This window comes from Delphinus delphis, chromosome 2 (assembly GCF_949987515.2).
Source record: "Delphinus delphis chromosome 2, mDelDel1.2, whole genome shotgun sequence".
Lineage (NCBI taxonomy): Eukaryota > Metazoa > Chordata > Mammalia > Artiodactyla > Delphinidae > Delphinus > Delphinus delphis.
The window spans coordinates 131,197,030-131,220,272 of NC_082684.1; the positions used below are offsets into that span (position 1 = coordinate 131,197,030).

The 23,243-nt window shown below is 47.2% G+C and overlaps 1 protein-coding gene across 3 annotated transcripts in view; it reads left to right on the top strand.

The window, feature by feature from the left end:
* Window positions 1–617: 617 nt before the first annotated feature.
* The window catches only part of CELF6 (CUGBP Elav-like family member 6), a 31,067-nt gene continuing 8,441 nt past the window's right edge, over window positions 618–23,243 (top strand). For 2 of the 3 annotated variants that reach the window (XM_060005662.1, XM_060005663.1), the window contains exons 1-3: window positions 618–1,025; window positions 4,769–4,851; window positions 13,867–13,915. In XM_060005662.1, coding sequence (XP_059861645.1) covers window positions 764–1,025; window positions 4,769–4,851; window positions 13,867–13,915 — 394 coding nt within the window. In that variant the 5' untranslated portion in view covers window positions 618–763. The remainder of the gene's footprint in view (window positions 1,026–4,768; window positions 4,852–13,866; window positions 13,916–23,243) is intronic. The other variant, XM_060005665.1, reaches the window with a different exon arrangement.

Genomic DNA, 23,243 nt, shown 5'->3' on the forward strand with positions numbered 1-23,243 from the left:
AGGAAGTGGTTGAAAACACCGAAGGGAGAGTTGTGTGATAGGGCGGGGTGGGATCGGCTCCGAGTAACTGGCTTTGGTAGTGGGAATGGAGAAGAGGAATCCCCATCCGCCCCCGCAGGAAACGCTCCAGTGATTGGAGGTGTGTGTGCTTGTGTGTGCCGGTGTGTGAGGAGAGGGTTAGCTCTGACTCCCGCAGACATCACCACGCATGACGAAGCTACTTCCCCTCACGCGGTCCAAGGCGCACACGCGCGATCCACGGCCACGCCTGCACACACTCGACACACACAGGGTAACCGAGGGTCCGGTTGCCATGGCGAGCAGGAGCGCGAGAGCCCTGCCGCCCCGCCCGCCCCCGGCCGAGCCCGGTCAACTCCATCTCTGATTGGCCGCTGCTTCCTCATTATGCAAATCATTTGCGTAGACCCGGCGGCCAGCTGCCTTACGTCATCAAACACGGGGGCTGGGGCTCGGGGCTCAGCTCCGGGAGAGCTCGGGCGGGAGCCCAGAGAGCGAGGCGCGGGGACCTGAAGCTAGACCCCAGCATCCCGCCGCTTCGGCCCGGGCCTGCCCCGCCCCCTGCCCCGCCCTTTTCCAGCCCGCCCCACCCTTTCTACGCCCCTCCATCCGGACCCCGCCCCCGGTACAGCCCCCCGCCCTCGCTGCCCGTGTCCCGCCCCCTCCCCCCCTGGCCCTCGCCACCGGTCCAGGGAGGGGACGGCGGGACAGGCGGGACCGGCGGGAGGGCGGACCGGGCGGGGATATGGCCGCGGCGCCCGGAGGGTCTGCGCCGCCCGCCGGCCCCGGCCCGCGCCTGGGTTTCAGCACCGCGGACAGCGGCGTCGGCATGAGCGGGCTAAACCCGGGTCCTGCCGTGCCCATGAAGGACCACGACGCCATCAAGCTCTTCGTGGGGCAGATCCCGAGGGGCTTGGACGAGCAGGACCTCAAGCCGCTGTTCGAGGAGTTCGGCCGCATCTACGAGCTGACGGTGCTGAAGGACCGGCTCACCGGCCTCCACAAAGGTGCGCGGGGTCAGCCCAGCCCAGCCCAGCCCAGCCCAGCCCTGCCCAGCCCTGCCCAGCCCCATTCCGATTAGAGTGCGGCCCAGCCCAAATCCCAGCCTCAACCCCAGCCCCAACCCTAGCTCTATCTAGAGCCAGTCCAACACCAGTCTAATACCAGCCCACTTCAGCCCAGTCTTCTTCCCAGATCACAGAACCCCCAACCCAGAATTTTCTCTCTGACATCCTCCCTCTGATCATCACTCTGGTCCCGACATGTACTCCACTCTAACCTCCAACTCCCTTCCCTTCACGTCTCACATTGCAACACTCCTCGCCTTTCAGCTGGACTTCCCTCTATCTCTCCCATCAGACATCTCAAATCCTGGAATTTGGAAACTTATTCCACCTTCTAGGTCTCTGACACCTTCAATCTCCCAAACCCTGGACCCAATCATTCCTGAACCACCATCCCTCCACCCCCATCTGGGGCCACCCCACTCAGGCCTAACCACCTTCACACACATTTTGGGCTTGCACCCCTCATTCTGGCCTCCAAGACCAGTCAACCCCCAGAACCTTCTTTTGATTCACACTGCCAACCTAAAATCTCACAGACACAAACTCTCCGCTTCTTCAGAACCCATGCCTGTCTAAGTCACAAAATCCAATTCCCCTCCCAGGAGGCTCTCAGCACCAAATTCCGCCTTCATGCTTAACAATAGCCCCAATCTCTCCTACTCCCATCCAGAATCCCACCACTGTCTTCCTTTTCTGATTTGAGTCCAGAACTCTGATCTCAGCTGGGAACTCTAGCCACCTTGTGCCCCCTCATCTCAGGCTTCTTCTCAGCTGAACCTACGCTTCTTTTACCCTCTAATCTTCCCACTCCTGTGACACATATTTGTCCCCTCCCAATCCTCTTTATGGCCTCCTGCTTTCCCTCCCTCACAGGGTGGTCCTGGACCAGAGCCTGTGGACCAGAGCCTCAGGGTGGGTCAGGTTGAAGAGGCAGAAAGGGGTCTTCTCCCTGCCCTAGCTAGAGAGAGACGTACCAGGTCCTATCCAGCCACACCCCTTTCCTCCTGTAGGAATAGGGAGGAGGCTTGTTTACATGCAGAAAAGTCTGTCCAGGCTGGGCTGGAGTAAGAGAGCCAGAGACACATTCATACATGGGCAGGGGAAGGAAATTATTTGAGAAGAAACACCTTTTTCTCTCCCCACCTTCACCATGCTGCAGTTTCAGGGTTTGGGGAGTGGGGGAGGGTCCCCAACTATCCTCCGTGATCTTTCCAGGAGAGAAGTGGTGGGTCCTGGGTAACAGTTAAATGTACTTTCCTAAGGGCTAAGAGCTGGAAACAGGCTGCCACCTTTTCAACTCAGAGGCTTTGGAGAGTTCCTAGGCACACTAACATAGAGGCTCCAGGAAAATGCCCATAGAAGATTGGGGAGCAGCTATGAAGCAGTGCATCTTCCACCCTCCTGGGTGGGGTCATTTTTAGAGGGGCATGAAATGACAAGACCATACCATCCAGATTCCTTCTAACACAGTCCAGCTGCCCAGCTGTACATCCATCCATAGCAATTTATTTTCTTATTTTCTAGACATTTATTTCAGTATGTAAGTACAAGCTAATCTTTCTGAGCCATCTGTACAGTAAGGGAAGTGTATAGACTACCTTTAATTCTCACTCAAACACCATTGGAGTCTCTGAACTGTTCCCTCACCCTTTCTCTCTTTCTCTCTACACTTAGTTCCAATTCTTCCTGTTTTTTTTTTCATTCATCTGTCCTTCAAGCCACGCGTCTCTGTCTTTTTATCCTTCATTCTTCCACTCCCTTTCCCAGGTAGTCACACAGGGCTCCTTTAGGCAGCAGCTAGGCCCTCGAGCCTTTCTGAGAGGCCCCCAGCCCTGCCCAGTTCTGACATCAGCTAATACGGCTTGGTGGCAGTAGATGGAACAGAGACGTAAGCGGAATCAGGTGTTTGGTGATTTATCCCCAAACCAACCCACAGCTCTTGAAGGCAGGGTTGCCTTGCAAGATCACTTAGGAGGGTCTCCAAGTCAACATATTCTCCACCTTCTCCCCAGCAACAGTGATGTCCAAAAGCCAGAGTGACTCGTTTTCTTTTTGATGGCTGAGTACCACGGGGGGCAGCCACAGTGCTTTTAAAACAAGCTCAGCCTAGGAGTTTGGAGATTCCAAACCCTATCCTGCCACTTGTATACTCTCTGGGCTTCAGTTTCCCTATTGATATGATAAGAGTTTGTCCCAGGAGTTCTCTAAGGTCACTTTAACCCAATGAATGGCAGATATCCGCCCACCTTAAGAGGGCAACCACATAGGAGACATTGGAGAAAATGTTCCCATTTGCCTTTGAAGTCTGCTGAGGTCTAAGTGGAAAACTGCACCACACTCCTAATGGCTTCCCACATCCACTTTCTCTTCCTTCAGTCTTTCTCCTTCCTACACTCAGAAGGCTGTTTTTGAAAACACAGACCTAATGTCACAACCCTTTAGTGGCTCTCCACTGTTCTTAGGAAAAAGTTCAAAATCCAGACTGAGGTTATAGATGAGCTGATCCCTGCACACCCCACTGGCCACTCTGCCCCTAAGTTACCAATCTCCAACCATACTAGCCTTCCATCCATTTCCCCAACACACTGAATTCTTCACTCAGTCATCATATGTACTATTCTCTCTGCTTGAAATAATCGCCACACTTTTTGTTACCTCATTAACACCCGTTTGTTATTGAGAATTCAGTGTGTTCTTTGAGACATTCCTCAACCTTGTGGAGTTAGATACATCCCCCTCATGATCCTTTACATGATCCCCCTTAAGGCAGGAAATGTATCTGTCTTGTTGCCACTTTACCTTCAAGCCCTTATAATGTCCCACCATAATAAGTATTCAATAAATCTTTTCTGAATGAGTGAGTGCTCAATGACTTTTGGAAAGGAAGAAATCTTGGCCCTGTGCTTCTTAGCAGGCTACAGGTTCTGAGGCTGGACAAAGAGAGGGTAGGACTGATCCTCTGGCTCAACCCCGACTCCTTCTCTCCCCTGCATCTACTGATTCTTTTAGAGAAGTCAAATTTGGGGCACAATAACTATTTAAGAGGCCCTATCTTGAAGTCCTGGGAGAGCTGACAGATCAAGTTCCTTGGATAGGATTGGAAGTCCCTAGAAGCTCCTACCCATAGGACACCCTTAAACCAGTCCCATCTTCCAAGCCTCAAAATTACCCCTTCCTCAGACTCAAACTAGGAGGAGGTGTTAGGAAGGAGTTCTGGGGTCCTGGGGTCCCAACCTTTCTCCTCTTCTGTCTCCTCCCATCTGAAACTGAGTTGGGAAGGAATTGAGGCTGATTCTGAGAGACTTTGGGAGTATGAATCCAAAAAGGAAAGGGGAGGCTGGGGTTAAAGCTGAAGGCAAAGCTGCTTAGGGAGGTCTAACCCTAACAGGATTTATGGCTGGAGTGGGGAGGGGAGATGTGGGATTGTATTAGCATGTGACTGGGTGTGGGTACACATGTTCCGTAGGCAAGAGGCCACGAGCAGTTGAGAAGGAGCCAGAGCCTGGGACACAGGCACACGAAGCCCCTCCCTTCAGAGAAGGTGGGAGGCAGAGAAGCCTTCTCAGAAGTAGTGTCCTTGTTTAAAGGAGAGTGGCCTTGAGATTGTCAACTTAATGGGGTCTTTCCAGGAAGAGTATCTGGGGGTTTCAGGAAACCCCCTGAGCCAGCCTCTTCCTCCCCAGGCTGTGCCTTCCTCACCTACTGCGCCCGGGACTCTGCTCTCAAGGCCCAGAGTGCACTGCACGAGCAGAAGACCCTGCCAGGGGTAAGTCCACCAGGGTTGGGTGGGGGGGGCGGAAATCACCTCAGGCTGGGGACATAGGCCCTATGTGCATGCCAAAGCAGCATATAGGGGCTGGGCTGGGACCAGGAACTAGAAGAAGAGTCATCTTTCCAGGAGAGGACTTACCTGTACCCTTAACAGCTACAGGTTATGTGTTATGTTCAGTCTTCTGGTCCAAAGAAACGGGCTCAAGACTCTTGGGCTAAGTGTACCACGCCCATAGCTAGGGAAGGCATTACTGTTGTGAGCTATGCTAGAGTTTGTCCATGTTGGCTAAAATCATGATTTTTAGGTGTCATTTGTCACTGGTGTGAGCATATACGCAGATACATGGAGGAGAGGCCCTGCTGGTCTGGAATCCCACTTCCTCCAGTTCTAGGGTCCTTGGTGCACGTCCCTCTGGTCCTCTTCCTGTAATGCTTTTTGGGGTGTCTTGACTCACCAAGATTGCTTTCCCTCCACACCCCAAACACGCAGCTAAAGTTAAGAGAGATCTGATTCCACAGGCAGCTAGGCTACTGTGTATCAGTGGCACTTGATATGGCCTTGGCTAATGGCTAATCACTGGACAAAAGGCAAAGTGGGACCTACTGTGGAAGGAAGAAAGTGGTGATTGTTAGGAACTAGTGTGGGTTCACCAAGAGCAAGTCATACTACACAGCCTCATTCTTTCTTGTCCAAGGAGTGATAATGTCTAGAACAAGAGTGCTATTCAAATGTCCCAGGCAGGCCAAACATGGGACACATATCCACTTCCAGGCCTCAGATTTAAGAGGGTCACTAGCCTACCATAAAGAGACTAGGATGGGATGGGAACATAAAATATATCACGGAATGATAATTTGAAGAATTGGGGATATTTAGCTGGAGAAAATAGGGTTTAGTGGGGGCTGCAATAGGGAGGCATCATAACATAATAATTAAGGATACTAGTTTTTTGAGACTCACAGACTGGATCTGAATCCCAGCTCTGCCATTTACCACTTCTGTGTCTTCAGATACATTACTAGAAAATTTCCTCATCTATAAGGAGTAGGTTATACTAACACTTAGCTCTCTGGGCTATTGTGAGGATTAACCGAGGCTTAGCAAGTGCCTGGCACAGAGTAAGATCTTGATACATATTACTGTTGGGGTGGGTAACCGCTTTCACATCCTGAAGAGGGATTTGGTTTCCTATGGGTGGCCTCACAGAGCAGTGGGGTATAAAGAACAGATGCGCTAATTTCAGCTCCGTGTAAAGAAGTCATTTCTCTGAATTGGAGCTCTCCAGCCATAAGGCAGGCTTTACTTAGAGCTGATCAGGCTGTCATTGGGGTGTCAGATCCTAGAACCAATCCTTGTAATTGAAGGAACTTGAGCCTCGCTCTTGAAGACTCAGTGTCAAGTTAACACTAACTTATCACCCTCGCCAATCCTCTGTATGCAGGCTCTGGAGTCAGACAGACCTGGGTGTCGATCCAAGCCCCACCACTCACTGACTCTATGACCTTGAGCAAGTCTTTACCTCTCTAAGCCTAAGCTTCCTCATCTGTGAAATTGAACTTGTACGGTTGTTATAATAATTAAATGAACTAAGTCATGTAAAGTGCTTAACACAGATCTTGGCAGACAATCAGTACTCAATACAGGTTAGCTGGTGGTGGTAGTGGTAGTAGTAGTAGTAGTAGTAACAGCAGCATTACTAGGAGTAATAGTAGAAGTCATTACTCATCCAACCTTGGGAGTAAATGACTTCTGTCACTAGAACTGAGTCAATGATACGAACAGTAACACTCCACGTGGGAAACATCATGGTAAAGGTGCAGAGACAAGAGGAACAGATGGGTGTGAAATGAGGCTGGGACTGTAGAGGAGAGGGCCCTCATGTGAGCAGGGGCCAGACCAGAAAGAAGATCCACAGAGGGCAGTGGCTGAAGAGGAAACTTTGAACTCCAGGCTGAGGGGTTTGGACTTTATCCTGAAAGCAAATGAAAGGCACTGAAAAAATTAAGATGAACTTTGGGAGAACAAATCTCCTCCTTAGGGACCTCCCTGGTGGTCCAGTGGTAAAGAATCCGTCTTGTAATGCAGGGGATGCCAGTTCAATCCCTGGTCGGGGAACTAAGATCCCACATGCCGCGGGGCAACTAGGCCTGCACGCCCCAGCTAGAGAGAAGCCCGTGCACCAGAACGAAGAGCCTGTGCACTGCAACGAAAGACCCCGTGTGCCGCAACTAAGACCTGATGCAGCCAATAAACGTTAAAAAAAAAAAAAAATCCCCTCCTCAACCAGCCACAGGGCTCCACAAGAGACGGGGTACCTGGGGTACTCTATGAGGCTGAGGGCACCTGAGATAAGGACAGTGAAGCCCTACACTACTGGGACAATTTCTGGGAGAAAAAAGAGAAATAATAATAACTAACATATATTGATACCAGACAGTGTTCCTAGCACTTTACAGGTTCAAATTCATTTAATCCTCTATGAAGAAGGTATTGTTATTGGCATTCCCATTTTACAGGTGAGGAAACTGAGTCATAGAAAACAAGTGACTTGCCCAAGGCCATGTAGCTACTAATGGGAAGATGTGGGCTTTGAATGCAAGTAGTCTGGCTCCAGAACTGATTCACTTAACCACTGCACTGTTACCTGAGCCAAGCTGGTGGCAGATAGGGGTCCAAAGTTCTGGAGGGGATGGTGACTGGGTACATCTGCCCCCTCTCACCCTTTCATCTACAGGCTTCCAACATGGCCTGACTTCCTCTTGTACTGCCAGGATTGGCTTGTTCACCCTCCTCAGCTTAACAAAGTGAAAATTAATATTTAATTATTCTCCTAAATGAAAATCGATGGCCCTGTTGGCCAGCCCCAGCAATGGCCGAGTCATCAATCTTTCCTCTGGGCCTGCCAGGGGCAGCAGTAGCTTTAGTCACCTGGCCTCAGGCCCACCAGCATGGAGAGGAGGGTGCCCAGCTCTCTGTAGGCACTGGGTCCTGGGCACACCTGCCATCTGCTGGAGAAGCAGGGACAACACTTCAATCTGGACTCTGACTAGAGGCAGGCAGGACTGTCGCTGTGGGACTAGGAAAGGCTGTGTCAAACCTAAAGAGAAAGCCTGAACCGCTAGGAGAAATGTCATGTTATCTGCTGGACTGGGACCTCCCCCCTGCCCCCCTCCACGAGCTCCCTGCTAATTTCTGTCACCTATCAAAGCTTGACTCCCTACTCAGGACTTCCTGCAAACCTCAGTGGTCTGTCCCATCTTCTACAGCTTCTTCCACATGAAGCTAGAGTTACTTCTTTCAGCCTCACTTTAGGCTCCAGAATCCACCTGAAGAAAATGAGGCCCAACCTCAGCCCCACCTTCTGGGATTCAGAAGGTTCCCTCCTGCCCCCGCACTTGTCTCCCTCCATGTTCATGCTCTCCTTTCCCCTGGGCATCCATCCCTTCAAACACCATGAAGGAGACAGACATAACTGAGTACATTTGCTTTTGCAGTTTGTGCCCTGCACAAAACAGCTTGAGGGGAAAAGGCAAACAGGGCCTGAAATCCAGCCATGCTCTATTGACCAAGCCATGCACATTATCACAGGACTGTGTCAGCCCAGAGGAAGGGGGACATTTTTCCTAATTTGCCCACAGGGTTGCCTCTTTATAACTCACACAAAGGCACTGTATGTGCTAGCAGCTGCCCAGTGCATGAGCTGGCGCCTTTGCCCTCAAGGAGCTTCCAGCCCAGAAATAACTTGTTGCACCTCAATGGGGTTTAACCTCTGGGCACGTAGAAGCAGCATCAGGGGTGGAGAAGGAGGAGATGCTTCACAGGCGAGATGCTGTCTGAGCTGAATCATGATCATGTTTGAAGGCCTAGAAACCTAAAACACAAAAGTGTCTTCTGGAATTCTGGGGACAGTCAGGGAAAGTGCCCAGCAAAGATGTCTACGGCTCCAAGTGAATGGAGAGTATCATGCATGTTGGGCAGCACGGGAGGCAGGACTAACAGGTTTTGGCTCCCAGTCTTAGGATCTCGGGCTTTACTGAGCGGCTTGCAATGGGGAACTGTGGGTGGATTTTGAGCAGGGAAGAGTGAGGGACTGGTACCGAAAGATCACTTTGGCTACAGCGTGAATGCTGGGGTGGAGAGGATGCAATGCTGGAGGCAGATGACCCTCTGGAAACACTTGCTGAGGGCATGTGAGTGATGATACTGGCCTGGAGCTGGGGTTAGGGTAGGAACGGAGAGGAGAGGATGGACTTGAGAACTATTTAGGAAATCCATATAGATTCTAGAACGAATGGGACTTGGCAGTGGGTTGAATTAGAGGAAGGGGGTGAGGTAGAACAAAGTACTGAAAATGGTGGTTTCCTCTTTATCTGCTCCACTCTTTCTTGCACCCATGACACCTCTCTTAGACCCATCAGTAGTCCCTTCTTTGGGGAGGTTCCAATAAGCATTCTTCCCATGGTGAGGGGAAGGGGCTGAGGGCATGAGTGCTGAGTGGAGGGAAGAGCTGTGATGAGGACAGAAGAGTGTGAAGAGGGCAGTGTGGACCCCAAAGGCAGGAATTTTTGGCAAGTCAAGCAGGGAGAAGGGGTAAGATCTTGCCTTCCCTGCTGCTTACGGGGCAGAAGGCCTAGGACCCCGTACGTGTCTGTCCTGCCTCTGACCTTCTCCACTCCACTGCTTGGAGTAGGTTGTCCTCTCCTCTTTCTGACATACTCTCCCTTGATCTCCCCTCCAGGGCTGGGCCCTGAAGCAGAAATGTGCCTGGACTTGGGAAAGCCTCAGGGGAATAGGTGCCCAGCCAAGGGCAACAGCTCCCGTGAGGTCCCATGACAAGTGCTTGGCCAAGGAAGCAATGCCCTCTTTTCTTCAAAGGGGAACAGTGATTCCTTGACCCTGCTTCCACACCCCTCCCCTGGCTGTGGCAGGAACGAGGCAGGGTAGGGTTGCCCAGGTAGCTCATGTGGGCAGCTCTCTTTCTCCTTTAGCCACACAGAACATACCTAAAAACCGGGTGTCCTCCCTAACCACTCCCCAGTGGAGACTGAAGGCCCAGAGCCTGGGGACCATTCCTCTTCTCAACTCTGTCATCACCATCTTGGGCTCCTCCCCTGAGGACTTCCCCTGCACCTCCTAACTCCCAAATTACCAACTTCCCCAACACCTAAGCCATAAGCCTGAGAGTCAGCCAAAATTCCCTCCTCTCCCTCAGTCCCCACATCCAATAGAACTTTAGTCCAGTTCATTCTTCCTGAACATCCCCTGAATCTGTCCGTTTCCTTCTGCCCTAGTCCAGGTCACCCTCACCCTCACCTGTATCACTGATCCTCCTGCCTCTAATCTTTCCCTTTCCAATCCTTTCTCTGCATAATGACAGCTCACGGGATCCTTCATAAGACAGATCCCTCCCCTACTTAATATCCTTCCCTGGATCCCTATTGCCTTTGAAATACAACAAAGTCAAAGTTCCTTGTCATGGTTTTCACAACCTGCCCTGATCTGGCCCCTGCCTACCCTTCAATTTCATATCCTTCCATTTAAAACCCACACAAACAAAAACAAACAAACGAAAAATTTATTACATCTGGTGCACCTACTAAGACCTTGCCTTTGTCATTTTCACCACACCCCTTCAAGGTGGGATCCGGAGTCCCCTTTTACCAGTGTGGATACTGAGGCTCAGAGACCTTAAGGAAGGTGTCAGTGATGGAGCCAGGATTTAAACCCACATCTATCTGACTTGGCAGCAATCTGTACTACCCTAGCTCCCTCGGTGTCAGGTGCCCACCAGAAAACCCTTGCTTCTTCAGACTTGCATCTCCCTCTCCGTACCCCAGACACCTGGAGTGTTCAGCCTCCAGCCCCACCTCTCCCACGATCTCCACATGGCCCAAATGACCCCAGTGCTGCAAGACCCAGCTCAAACCCTGCCTCCCCCATGAAACTTTCCCTGAGCCAGCCTCTCCAGCTGGAGTCAGCCTCTCCCACAGCACTTTGCCTTGCACGCCTCCCAAGGTCCTGGTCCCTCTGTGCCTCTTTATTTGTGTTCATGTCTTAAGAACGGAGCTGAGTGACACAATGCAAAAATCATGGACTTCAGTGTCAGGCAGACCTGGAGGCAAATCCCAGCTCAACTTACCCACCATGTGATCTTGGACAAGTGATTTAACCCCCCTCAGCCTCAGCTTTCTCATCTATACTATGGGAACAATGGCACTATCTTGCAGAGTGGTCGGAAGGAATTTAGAGACAATGTATGTAAAGTGCCCCAGGAAGGGCCTGGCACATAGTGGGCTCTCTGGAAATGGTGGCATTATCTTCCCCTCTTATAAGCCTTTGAGGACAGGGTCCTAGGGTCATCGCTGTCTCCCCTGAAGGGCCCAGCCCAGGGCTCTTCACAGAGTTCTGGACATACTGGCAACATGCCTGAGTGGTGGAAAGTCTAGGTGCCCAGCCTCTGAGACCTGGACTCTGCCAGGTCCACGTGGGACATGTATGTACCACCTAATGCCCACTCTCCATCAAACAGTGGTGGAGAGGGGGAGGGGGAAAAGGGACATCCTCCAGAGCACCGATGAGCTCCACCTCCCCAGAAACCCAGCCGGGGAGGCAGCCGCCATGGAAACCACTGCTGTTACATGTGCTCGTCACTCTAGGCTCCAGTGAGAAATTCGTAGGATCTATTTAAGAACTAATAAAATAAGGATGGTCTTGCTCACCCTCACTGCCCCCCACCCCAGGCTTCTACCCTTCTGCCACACTCCTCCCTACCTTTCCTGCACCCCCCCTTCCTGACCCTTTATCCCCTCATTTCCTTCCCATCTCCCCCAGTATTTCTCTCTTTCCTTGCCCTGTGTCGGTCTGTCTTATTCTCTCATCATTTCTATCTTCCTATGTCTCTTCATCTCTCCCTGTGTCTCTGCTCTCCATGGCTGTGTCTTTTTTTTTTTTTTTTTTTTGCTGTACGTGGGCCTCTCACTGTGGTGGCCTCTCCTGTTGCGGAGCACAGGCTCCGGACGCGCAGCCTCAGCGGCCATGGCTCACGGGCCCAGCCACTCGGCGGCATGTGGGATCTTCCCGGACCAGGGCACAAATCCGTGTCCCCTGCATCAGCAGGCACAGTCTCAACCACTGCGCCACCAGGGAAGCCCGGCTCTGTCTCTTGGTCTCTCCTCCACAGTCACAGGTGGCCATGCCCAGGGATGGGTCCTGTCCTCCTGGTCCCTGGTGCAGGCCATCCAGACCTGTCCAGCTCGCCCTGATCTCCTTGGATTGATCTGTCACCCCTCTAGACTGCAGCCCGAGTCCTGTCGGTGTCTCGGCCCTCACCCACAGCCTGGTACACTGCAGGTGCTCCACCACCAGCGGGTGGGTGTGTAAGAGCGCATAAGAACCTGAGCCCTGGGTGGGAGGGGGATTGCTCTGGTTCAGGCTTGGCCTGTTTTCCTTTCCTTTCCTTTTTTTTTTTAAGCCCTCCCCCCACCCCTCCCCCAAATTTGATCCAAAGGAAATTGCTCAACTGTGACTGCCAGGGCGTTACTATGGTTACTAGGTAGCACTTGTGGCTATGGTAACAGGAAGCTGCCTGTTGTCTCGGCAACGAGCACACTGGTAGGGGATGGAGTGGCCCCTGATTGGTGCAGAAGCATTGCATTTCCTGAGGGGAGGGGGTCAGATCATCACCTTCTCAGGCCAGATGGCCATCAGTACCCCTTCCTCCATGAACAGGAAGGCTGCTCTTCTTTCCTTCCGGCACTCAGCTGTCTGCCCCCCCAACAATAATTCCTCACATCCTACGCATCCAGCTCTTGGCTGTTTACAAAGACCTTTTGCGTCCCCATTATGTCATGTGATCCCCACAACACCCATGAGAGGAAGGTGAGATGGGGATTCAATCGTGAATTCTCTCAGGGTGGTTGGGGGAGGGGAGTGGGTGGGGTATATATGGAAATCACCTAGGAGCCTTTACAAATTATACAATCCCCCAACTTAAGAGTCTGATATGGTTCCCAGGTGATTCTTATCTACCCCTGATCAGGGAACCCCTGAATTAGAAGGTGAAATTGGTTGGTGGGGGAGGGTATGGAGGGAGGAGTCAAGCTGCTTTCCAGGTTTATAGCCTGGATGACTGGATCAGGTTTGGGCAAAAAGATGAGCTCTGGTTTGGGTGTGTTGAGTGGAAGATGCCAGTGGACTTTCTAGGCGGGGTGTCCAGCAAGAAGCTGGGCACATGGGTCTGAAGCTCAGGAGGGAGGTAAAGGCTGGAGACGCAGAGCTCTGAGTCATCACTGTGGGGACAGGAGCTGAGGCTGTGGGTGTGGATGAGATTAGCCAGGAAAAAAGGGAAGAGTGGGATTACTCATTACCATCCTCATTACCAAGGATGGTGCCCTGGAGAACTCCAGCATCCTCAGGGGAAGGGGTCCCAGGGAGGGGACTGAGAGGGTGAGGGTAGAAACTATGGTGACATAGAAGCTTGGGGAAGGTTTTTCTCATTTGACAAGTTGAATCTGAGAGAGGATGGCTTACTCGAAGTCATACAACCATTAAATGGCAGAGTTGGGGGTAGATGGCCCTAAATCTGATTCCCAGATTGTTTAATCTAAGTGACACATAGAAGTATATTCTCAGTTTTAGACACAGAACACACATCTGCCCTACTACCCAATTCCTCGCACCCAAAGCCTTTAAGGAAGTCCAGGAGCCAGAGGGACAGGCCGCACTTGGTCCCTACACAGAGCCAAGGCAGGAGAATCTTTTTGACCTCCACAGTCCCTCCTCTGCTTGCCCCTGAGCTTCCTATCGCCTAATCCTTCAGGCTTCAGCACCTTCTAAATTCCTGCCTTTAAGGGATGAATCTTGGAGAAAATCTATAATCCCTGTGTGAGAGTGGTGGGGTGTAGAGTTCAAAGGGGTGAGGGATTAGATCCTGAGGAGTCCAGGGGTGGAGAAGCCGGGGCAGGGCCAGGCAGTCACGCTGATTGGGTGTGTTGGTCCGATGTCTTTCAGATGAATCGTCCCATCCAAGTGAAGCCGGCTGCCAGTGAGGGCCGAGGAGGTAACTTGCCTGCCTGCCGAATCTCAGGGTATCATCCATGTCGGGGATGGTGGGCCCACTTCTGGAGTCAGGCCTACCTAGGGTTTATTACTAGAGCCTCCCTGGGTAAGGGGGGCAACTAGGGAGGGACCAGATTATTTAGCACCAGACAGCTCAGCCATCCCAGGTCAGACTGAAGAGGGATGGGGTCCCAGCATCCCCAGACCCAGAAGAGGCAGGAGACAGAGGCTGGACATAGAGGAAGGGAGTTCTTGCTACCTTGCCCCTGGAGAGAGTTCATTCCTGTTTTAACAGGTGGAACTTCCAGGTTTGTTTGAAGAACCAGGTTAGAGTTATTCTCCTTTTCCAGATCTTCTGATTACAGAGAACTCAGTCCAGTCTGGGTTGGAGCCATTCATTCCTTCATTTCAGTTGCCTTGGGAAAAAGATGAGGCTCGTAAGACAGATTTTGTAGGCCATATTAAGGAACTGAACTCTATGCTGAGGACCATGGAAAGTCTTCAAAAGTTTTTTTTTTTTAGCTGCACTGTTTCCTAGTGCAGAAAGACTAATGCTCCTTAAGAACAGGAGGGTTTGAGAGCCTGTGCTTTTTTTTTTTAATCTTTATTAGAGTATAATTGCTATACAATATTGTGTTAGTTTCTGCTGTACAACAAAGTGAATCAGTTATATGTATACCTATATCCCCATATCCCCTCCCTCTTGCGTCTCCCTCCCACCCTCCCTATCCCACCCTTCTAGGTGGTCACAAAGCACCGAGCTGATCTCCCTGTGCTATGCAGCTGCTTCCCACTAGCTATCAGTTTTACGTTTGGTAGTGTATATATGTCCATGCCACTCTCTCACTTTGTCCCAGCTTACCCTTCCCCCTCCCCATGTCCTCAGTCAATTCTCTATGTCTGCGTCTTTATTCCTGCCCTGCCACTAGGTTCATCAGTACAATTTTTTTAGATTCCATATATATGCATTAGCATACGGTATTTATTTTTCTCTTTCTGACTTACTTCACTCTGTATGACAGACTCTAGGTCCATCCGAGCCTGTGCTTTTTGACAACCAGCTGAGTTCTGGCCGGCTTCCATACTGGAAAAGCAATACTAGCTTCTGGTGTCAGTTCTTGGTGTCTTTCTTGCCCTTGGGTGTTAAATCATTCCAAGAAATCTGCCTGGAGCCCTCCCTGACATTTGCGGACTCCCTCTTAAATAAGACTTTCTCCTGAGGGAGACGCAAGAGGGAAGAGATATGGGAACACATGTATATGTATAACTGATTCACTTTGTTATAAAGCAGAAACTAACACACCATTGTAAAGCAATTATACCCCAATAAAGATGTTAAAAAAAAAAAAGACTTTCTCCCCACCTTAGGGAGGTCAGCCATGGCTTTTTATTAGGTAAAAGAAGCTGCCCAAGATCAGGGAGAGAATGGAGCCCAATTGACAGACATTTATTGACTCCTAATAATTCTGCACATCCTCTCAGACTTCAGGCTCAGTGTCCACACCTACGAGGGACTCTAGTAGCTTCATAGCTCCATTGTGGAGTTCTTTCCTCCAAGAAATCCATTCTTCCTCCTTTTAGATTTTCTGATTTTGGTCTTTGATTCTCCACTTCTGGTCAAGATGTTATCATCCCACTTTGTCTTAAGGAGATATTTCCAAGCTTCCTCCCTCTCCTCCAAACACAAATCCTCCTTTTCCATCTCATTCTTTCCAGACTGGTTTTTGAGAAGTTCCAGGCTGCATACCAAACCTCTCGTTCACTTGTCCCAAGAATTTCTGCTTCTTGGGAAACTGTTAGGCATCAGGGCCAATGTTGGCCAACTTCTCAGCCCTGCCCATGAACACTAGACAGCTGAGAGGTCACCTGAGAGTACTTGAGTGAGCTAAGAAGTAGACAGATTGGGCTGTAGTTTGTTCAACCATCCAACCAATATCTTTTGAGTAACTTACTCCACATTAGGAATGCAAGGCAGACCTGGCACCTGGCCTCATGGAGCTCTGGAGCTATAAGGGGATATAAACAGTAAAACAAAGCTATCATCCAGTGTGATCAATGCTTTTCAAGTCCTGGGGGATTGAAAAGCATTGGGGAAAACATAGGGCACCTTAGTCTGGGAGGTCAAGGTGGGCTCCCAGAGGTGGTAATATTTAAGCTGAGATCTCAAGGATGAACAAGAAGTAGTCAAATAGAAAAAGGAGGAGCAAGGGAGCAAGTATTTCAGGTGGAGGGAAGAGCATGTACAGAGCTCAGAAGAACATAATGCAACTTGGAGTCTGGTTCAGGAACTAAATCCAGGATGCTGGGGGCACGCTTGCTGCTTGGAGTCCAACACCTCTTGCCAGGGTGAGGGCCACTGCCCAAAGGAGGCCTCCACGCTGATTATGCTTCTGCTTAGTCTAGTCCAGATGTCTTGGTCATCTGGGCTCCCAGCAGTGGCATCAGCATGAGTTTTATCATTTGCCTCCCCGTTTTTGTACAGGTTTTTCAGGTGTAATAGCATTGACATATTCTGTACATATGGCATTTCACCTCTACACCTGTTCAGATTCCGAGCAGCTCAAGAGAGCAGGAAAAGAAAATCTAGCTGAAAAGAGCTCTGCCTGGCAGTAGAATTCATAATTTTAGTAGTTATGTATAACATGGCTATTTCTTGACAAGTGATGGCTTTTTTCTTTCTTAACATCTTTATTGGAGTATAATTGCTTTACATTGCTTAAGTGATCGCTTTTAAAGAGCATGTACTCCAAAGGCATCTGTGGATAATCCTTCTTGCAGTTTTGGATGACCAGATCTCTCAATTCTTTCATGTTCCCACTCAAAATCACCAAATGTTCCCTGATACACATTTGGGAGACAGGAGGCATATGTACTAAGTCTTGCAAAACAGCTGGGTCTTTACAATTTACAAGTATTTTACTACCAACTGATCTGTGTTAGATACTAATCAAAAGGTGTTTCTTCTCTTCAGTGCTATTATATATCTCTTCAAAAGTGAGCTCAGGGCTTCCCTGGTGGCGCAGTGGTTGAGAGTCCACCTGCCGGTGCAGGGGACACGGGTTTGTGACCCGGTCCGGGAAGATCCCACATGCCGCAGAGCGGCTGGGCCCGTGAGCCATGGCTGCTGAGCCTGCGCGTCCAGAGCGTGTGCTCCGCAATGGGAGAGGCCACAACAGTGAGAGGCCCGTGTACAGCAAAAAAAAGAAAAAAAAAAAGTGAGTTCAGCTCTCTGCTGAATTGTAACACAAATTAATGCTTTAGAAACTCAACTTTTAAAATGGTATTGAATTTGGTTTTGAAATGTAACATTTGACACCAATGTAGGACAGCTTGTCTCATTCAAGTCTTATCTCTGTTATCCCAAACATTCTATAAACCTTCAGAGTTAATGGTCACACCTGCCCTGATACAGTTAAGCCTTTGAGCTTGCATATTTTAAAATTATTCCTGAAATTAAATCCTTTGTTTACAGTTGATTAATAATGATTTTTACATCTGACAAAAATACTGGTATCAATGCAGGCATAATCAAGGGGGTATCAAGGCAAACGTAATCTTCCAAAATTTTGCCATTTTTTTTCTGGAAGGGATTATTAGATTTTTCTTCCCATAAAACAGGGATCACTACTCAAATGCTATAGGAGCCAGGTAAGGAACCCTAAATGGGTGAGACTGTCATGACATAATGAAAGTTTCTGTTTTAATTATATTAAATTATATTAAATGTTGGCAACTAATTCAATTTTTAAAAGTGGGCCAGCATTGTGACAGCCTAACTAAACCTATCAGGTTTGCTTCTTCGGTCCAAAGACTGCCATTTTCTTTCCCATCTGCCATACAGGAGTATTCTATTATGTACACATGCATGAGCTTTTTGACAAAAATAGTTACTTTACATTCTATCTCTTGAATTTTCATGCCAATGCAACAGAGTAGTATTACTCTTATTTTTAATCACTAGACATGAGGTTTGTGGTTGAAATGACCTATGTTTTATTTTCTTATAACTTCTATTATAGGTCTGTTTTATTTTCACTTCCAGCCAATGTTGTAGAAATCAAAGTGTTAGCACAGCAGGGGAGAGCCTGAATAGAAGTAAAATTGTTTTCATTGAAAAAAAATGTTTAAAGCAAATTTATAAAAATATTTTTCATAACACCTTGGAAAGATACAGAGACATCCTGTCTTCTTCCCGCTATAACATTACCTACAACATCATTGTTCTTAAAACCACCCATTTGTTCCTAGGAGGAGACCAAACGGCTCCTCCTAAATCTGAAAGATCATAAGACTTTCTGTATAACCATGCTCTACAGGTCACAGATAGTCTCATGAACTTGATTCCCCCCACAAGTTTCTAGAATAGGTAGGGCAGGAAGAACTATTTCCTCCAAGTTTCCAAATAAGGAAACAGAGGCTCTGAGGGCAAAGCCATCTCTGACATTCCCCGTCTGACTTGGAGTCCCCTCATAGGCACTTCGAAATAACCTATATTTTAAACACACTGTATGTTGCATTACTTTTAGAAGTTACTGGTAACACTTGCACATTCAATGCTTACAATGCAATAATAGTAGCAACACAAGATCTGCCTGATAGAAGGTCTGGGGCCCTCTTCTTTCATGGTCATCCCCTGCAGCCTTGGTGGCACTCAGAGTGCATCCAAGTCTTCATGGACTATATTATAGTAGCCTGTTAATGTATGCCAGCCCTATGTGTATGTTTATACATATATATTTTACGTATGTTTAATGTATCCCAGTTCCCATAAATTCTGCAGTCAAGTCCCACACTGTTCATATACTCCATGCTCTGTGCCTATATTTTACATCCTGTGGCATTGAACAGTACACCTTTTTATTTTTTCAATAAATTTATTTACTTTTGGCTGTGTTGTGTCTTCGTTGCTGAGCACGGGCTTTCTCTAGTCATGGCGAGTGGGGGCTACTCTTCGTTGCGGTGCACGGGCTTCTCATTGCGGTGGCTTCTCTTGTTGCGGAGCGTGGGATTTAGGGACGCAGGGGTCAGTAGTTGTGGCACGTGGGCTCAGTAGTTATGGCATGTGGGCTCTAGAGCGCAGGCTCAGTAGTTGTGGCGCATGGGCTTAGTTGCTCTGTGGCATGTGCTATCTTCCCCAACCAGGGCTCAAACCCGTGTCCCCTGCATTGGCAGGCAAATTCTTAACCACCGCACCACCAAGGGAAGTCCTTTGAACAGTACACTCTTAAAGGAAAATTAATCTAATTTTCCAAAGTGAAATTATCTCATAATATACTAAAGGCGCCCATTTCTTTTTTTATATATAAATTTGTTTATTTTATTTATTTGTTTATTTTTGGCTGCATTGGGTCTTTGTTGCTGTGCGCGGGCTTTCTCTGGTTGTGGTGAGCGGGGGCTACTCTTCGTTGTGGTGCGCGGGCTTTTCACTGCGGTGGCTTCTCTTGTTGCGGAGCATGGGCTCTAGACACGCGGGCTTCAGTAGTTGTGGCTCACGGGCTTAGCTGCTCCGTGGCTTGTGGCATCTTCCTGGACCAGGGCTTGAACCCATGTCCCCTTCATTGGCAGGTGGATCCTTAACCACTGCGCCACCAGGGAAGCCCAAGGCGCCCATTTCTAATTAAATATACATAGTGCCAAAAACTTTTCCCTCAGCATTTGTGTTTAATTAAATGTGAACATTAAAATGTTTGCCTGAATGAAAATTCAAAGTTCATGTATTTCAAAATGTTAAATTAACCTCAAATTACATGAGGTCAGAGCTAGGGATCCCTAAATCCCTCAGACAATGGTAACTAAATAGATCTATTTTATCTGCTCTTCAGCATGGAGACTGTGGTTGATTTTTCCTAACTTAGATTATCTCTACTATGGAAACACTAAAAATAAGTTGAACTGTAAGTACCAATCATATAGGGAAAGTATTTTTTAGTTCTAAGGCAAAATCTTCAAAATCACTGAACTCCTGTATTTTCTTTCCTATCTTTCAAATTTTATAACATAAAATCAATAAATTCATAAGTCACAATTGTGATTGCTCTTTCCCCAACTTGGCTGTATTTTTTACTTAGCAAATATTTACAGATCCAAGATGCCTATGGTACAGAAATAGTTTAAGTAATAAATCCATGCAATCTTTTCACTTTAAGGGTTTTTTTTTTTACTTTAAAATTTAAAACTTTCTCTGAGGTAATGCCTCTGTTTTTTAATCTTCACATTTGGTTTAACTCAAAAGCCAATTATCTGTCATCACATCAACCCTCCTATAACCATCCTATAATTGTTTAATTTCTGCCTGAATTTGCAAGGGTTTGTTTAAATATCAGCCTGGATTTTGAGTAATAAACATATATTACTATCTAACTAAGTAAGCCATCTTTTCCAATTTTTTTTTCTAGGATTCTATTCTATTCAGTGTTTAACAACCAGACTTTAAGTTAAAGTTAAATTTTGAGCTAGAATTTTCAGAATTTCTTAATACTGGGACATATTCTCTGGCCTAAATCAGACACGGATCTTACCAACAACTGTTCTATTAGTCAGTTGACACTCATATCTGTCTTTGATCCTCACACTGATTTAATTCTAAAAAGTATTCTTCCAACTAAAACCTGACTGGATAAGGCTCACAGTACTGCATAAGACCTGGGAATGTCAAGTTAATGTTTCACTTCCTGAAATGCATTCTACATCCGAAGGAAAAGAGTGGTGCTTTCCTTCAGTCTGACTCAGAGTGGATCACCCAAAGCTAATTGTTGTAACACTTTTAGGCCATGGCTGTGTCTGAACCTCTGACAAGCCCTTCAGGTACAAGTGTATAGCCCACAAAAGAAAAATGCATCTCCGGAGGCTGAGATCTTCTCTCTTAAGGGAACCGGAAAGCCCAGGCTTGGTCTACCTTTCTTACTCGCCTCCTGGCTCTCCTGGATCAGGATGAAGGAACAGTGGAGTCTCTGTTCTTTCTTAATCTAAGTCCCTATTTTTCAGGCCTCCTCCTTCACTGTATTTTTTTTTCAATTGGGGTAAAACAGACATAACATCATCTTTACTATCTTTACCATTTTTAAGAGTACAGTTCAATACTGTTAGCAATACTCACATTGCTGTGCAACCTCCAGAACTTTTTCATCTTACAAAACTCAAAGTCTGTACCCATTAACCAATAACTCTCCATTTCTCCCTCCCTCCAGCCCCTAGCAACCGTCTTTTTGTGACTGGCTTATATCACTTAGCATAATGTCCTCAAGTTTCATCCATGTTGCAGCATGTGTCAGAATCTCCTTTTTTTTTTTTTAACGTCTTTACTGGAGTATAATTGCTTTACAATGGTGTGTTAGTTTCTGCTTTACAACAAAGTGAATCAGCTATACATATACATATATCCCCATATCTCCTCCCTCTTGTGTCTCCCTCCCACCCTCCCTATCCCACTCCTCTAGGTCGTCACAAAGCACCGAGCTGATCTCCCTGTGCTATGTGGCTGCTTCCCACTAGCTATCTATTTTACGTTTGGTAGTGTATATATGTCCATGCCACTCTCTCACTTCGTCCCAGCTTACCCTTCCCCCTCCCCGTGTCCTCAAGTCCATTCTCTACGTCTGCGTCTTTATCCCTGTCCTACCCCTAGGTTCTTCAGAACCCTTTTTTTTTTTTAGATTTTTCCTTCCTTTTAAAAGCCAAATGATATTCCATTGTACATATATACCATATTTTGTTTATCTGTTCATTGCTTGATAGACATTTAGGTTGCTTCTACCTTTTGACTATTGTGGATAATACTAAGGTGAATGTGAGTGTACAAATATCTCTTTGAGACTCTGCTTTGAATTCTTTTGGATATATACCCAGAACTGGTATTGCTGGATAATATGGTAATTCTATTTTTAATTTTTTGAGGAACCGCCGTACTGTTTTCCATAGCGGCTTGTACCATTCAACATTAGTGCACATACCTACATAATTTCTCCACATCCTTGCCAGCACTTATTTCCCCCCCGCTTTTTTAAAATAGCAGTCATCCTAATGGGTGTCAGTTGATATCTCGTAGTTCTGATTTGCACTTTCTTAATTATTAGTGATTTTGAGCATCTTTTCATATATTTGTTGGTCATTGTATATCTTCTTTGGAGAACTATCTATTCAGATCTTTTGCTCATTTTTAAAAATTGAATTATTTTTGTTGTTGAGTCATAGGAGCTCTTTATATATTCTGGATATTAAACTTCTATCAGATATATGGTTTGCAAATATTTTCTCCCATTCTGTAGGTTGCCTTTTCACTCTGGTTGTGTCCTTTGATGCACAGTAGTTTTAAAATTTGATGTAGTCCAAAATTTCTATTCTTACTTTTGTTGCCTGTGCTTTTGGTGTCATATCCAAGGAATCACTGCCAAATGCAAGGTCATGAAGCTTTCCCCCTGTTTCTTCTAGGAGTTTTATAGTTTTAGCATTTATGTTTACATTTGATCCATTTTCATTTAATTTTTGTATACAGTACAATGTAAGGGTCCAACTTCATTCTTTTGTATGTAGATGTCCAGCTTTCTTAGCAACATTTGTTTAAAAGACTGGCACTCTTGTCAAAAATCAATTGACCATATATGTGAGGGCTTATTTCTGGCCTTTCTATTCTACTCCATTGGTCTAAATGTCTCTCTTTATGCCAGTACCACACTTTGATTACTGTAGCTTTGTAGTAAGTTTTGAAATCAGTTAGACTGAGACCTCCAAAATTCTTTTTCCCCCCAAGATTATTTGGCTATTCAGGATCTCTTGAGAGATCTTAGGATCGATTTTTCTGTTTCTCAAGAAAATGCCACTGAAATTTTGATAGGTATTGCGTTAAATCTGTAGATTGCTTTGGGTAGTACTGACATCTAACAACATTAAGTCTTTCAATTCATGAACATAGGATGTCTTCCATTTATTTGCGTCTTCTTCAGTTTTCTTCAGCAATATTTTGTAGTTTTCAGGATACAAGTCTTTTGCAGCTTTGTTTAAATTTATTCCTAAGTATTTTATTCTTTTTGATGCTAAGTGAAATAGTTGTCTTAATTTCATTTTCAGATTGTTCATTGCTAGTCTATAGAAACACAACTGATTTTTTTGTTGATTTTTAAAAATAAATTTATTTATTTATTTATTTATTTTTGGCTGCGTTGGGTCTCTGTTGCTGTGTGCGGGCTTTCTCTAGTTGCAGTGAGCGGGGGCTACTCTTTGTTATGGTATGCGGGCTTCTCATTACGGTGGCTTCTCTTGCTGCGGAGCACGGCTCTAGGCCCGCAGGCTTCAGTAGTTCTGGCATGCGGGCTCAGTAGTTGTGGCTCGTGGGC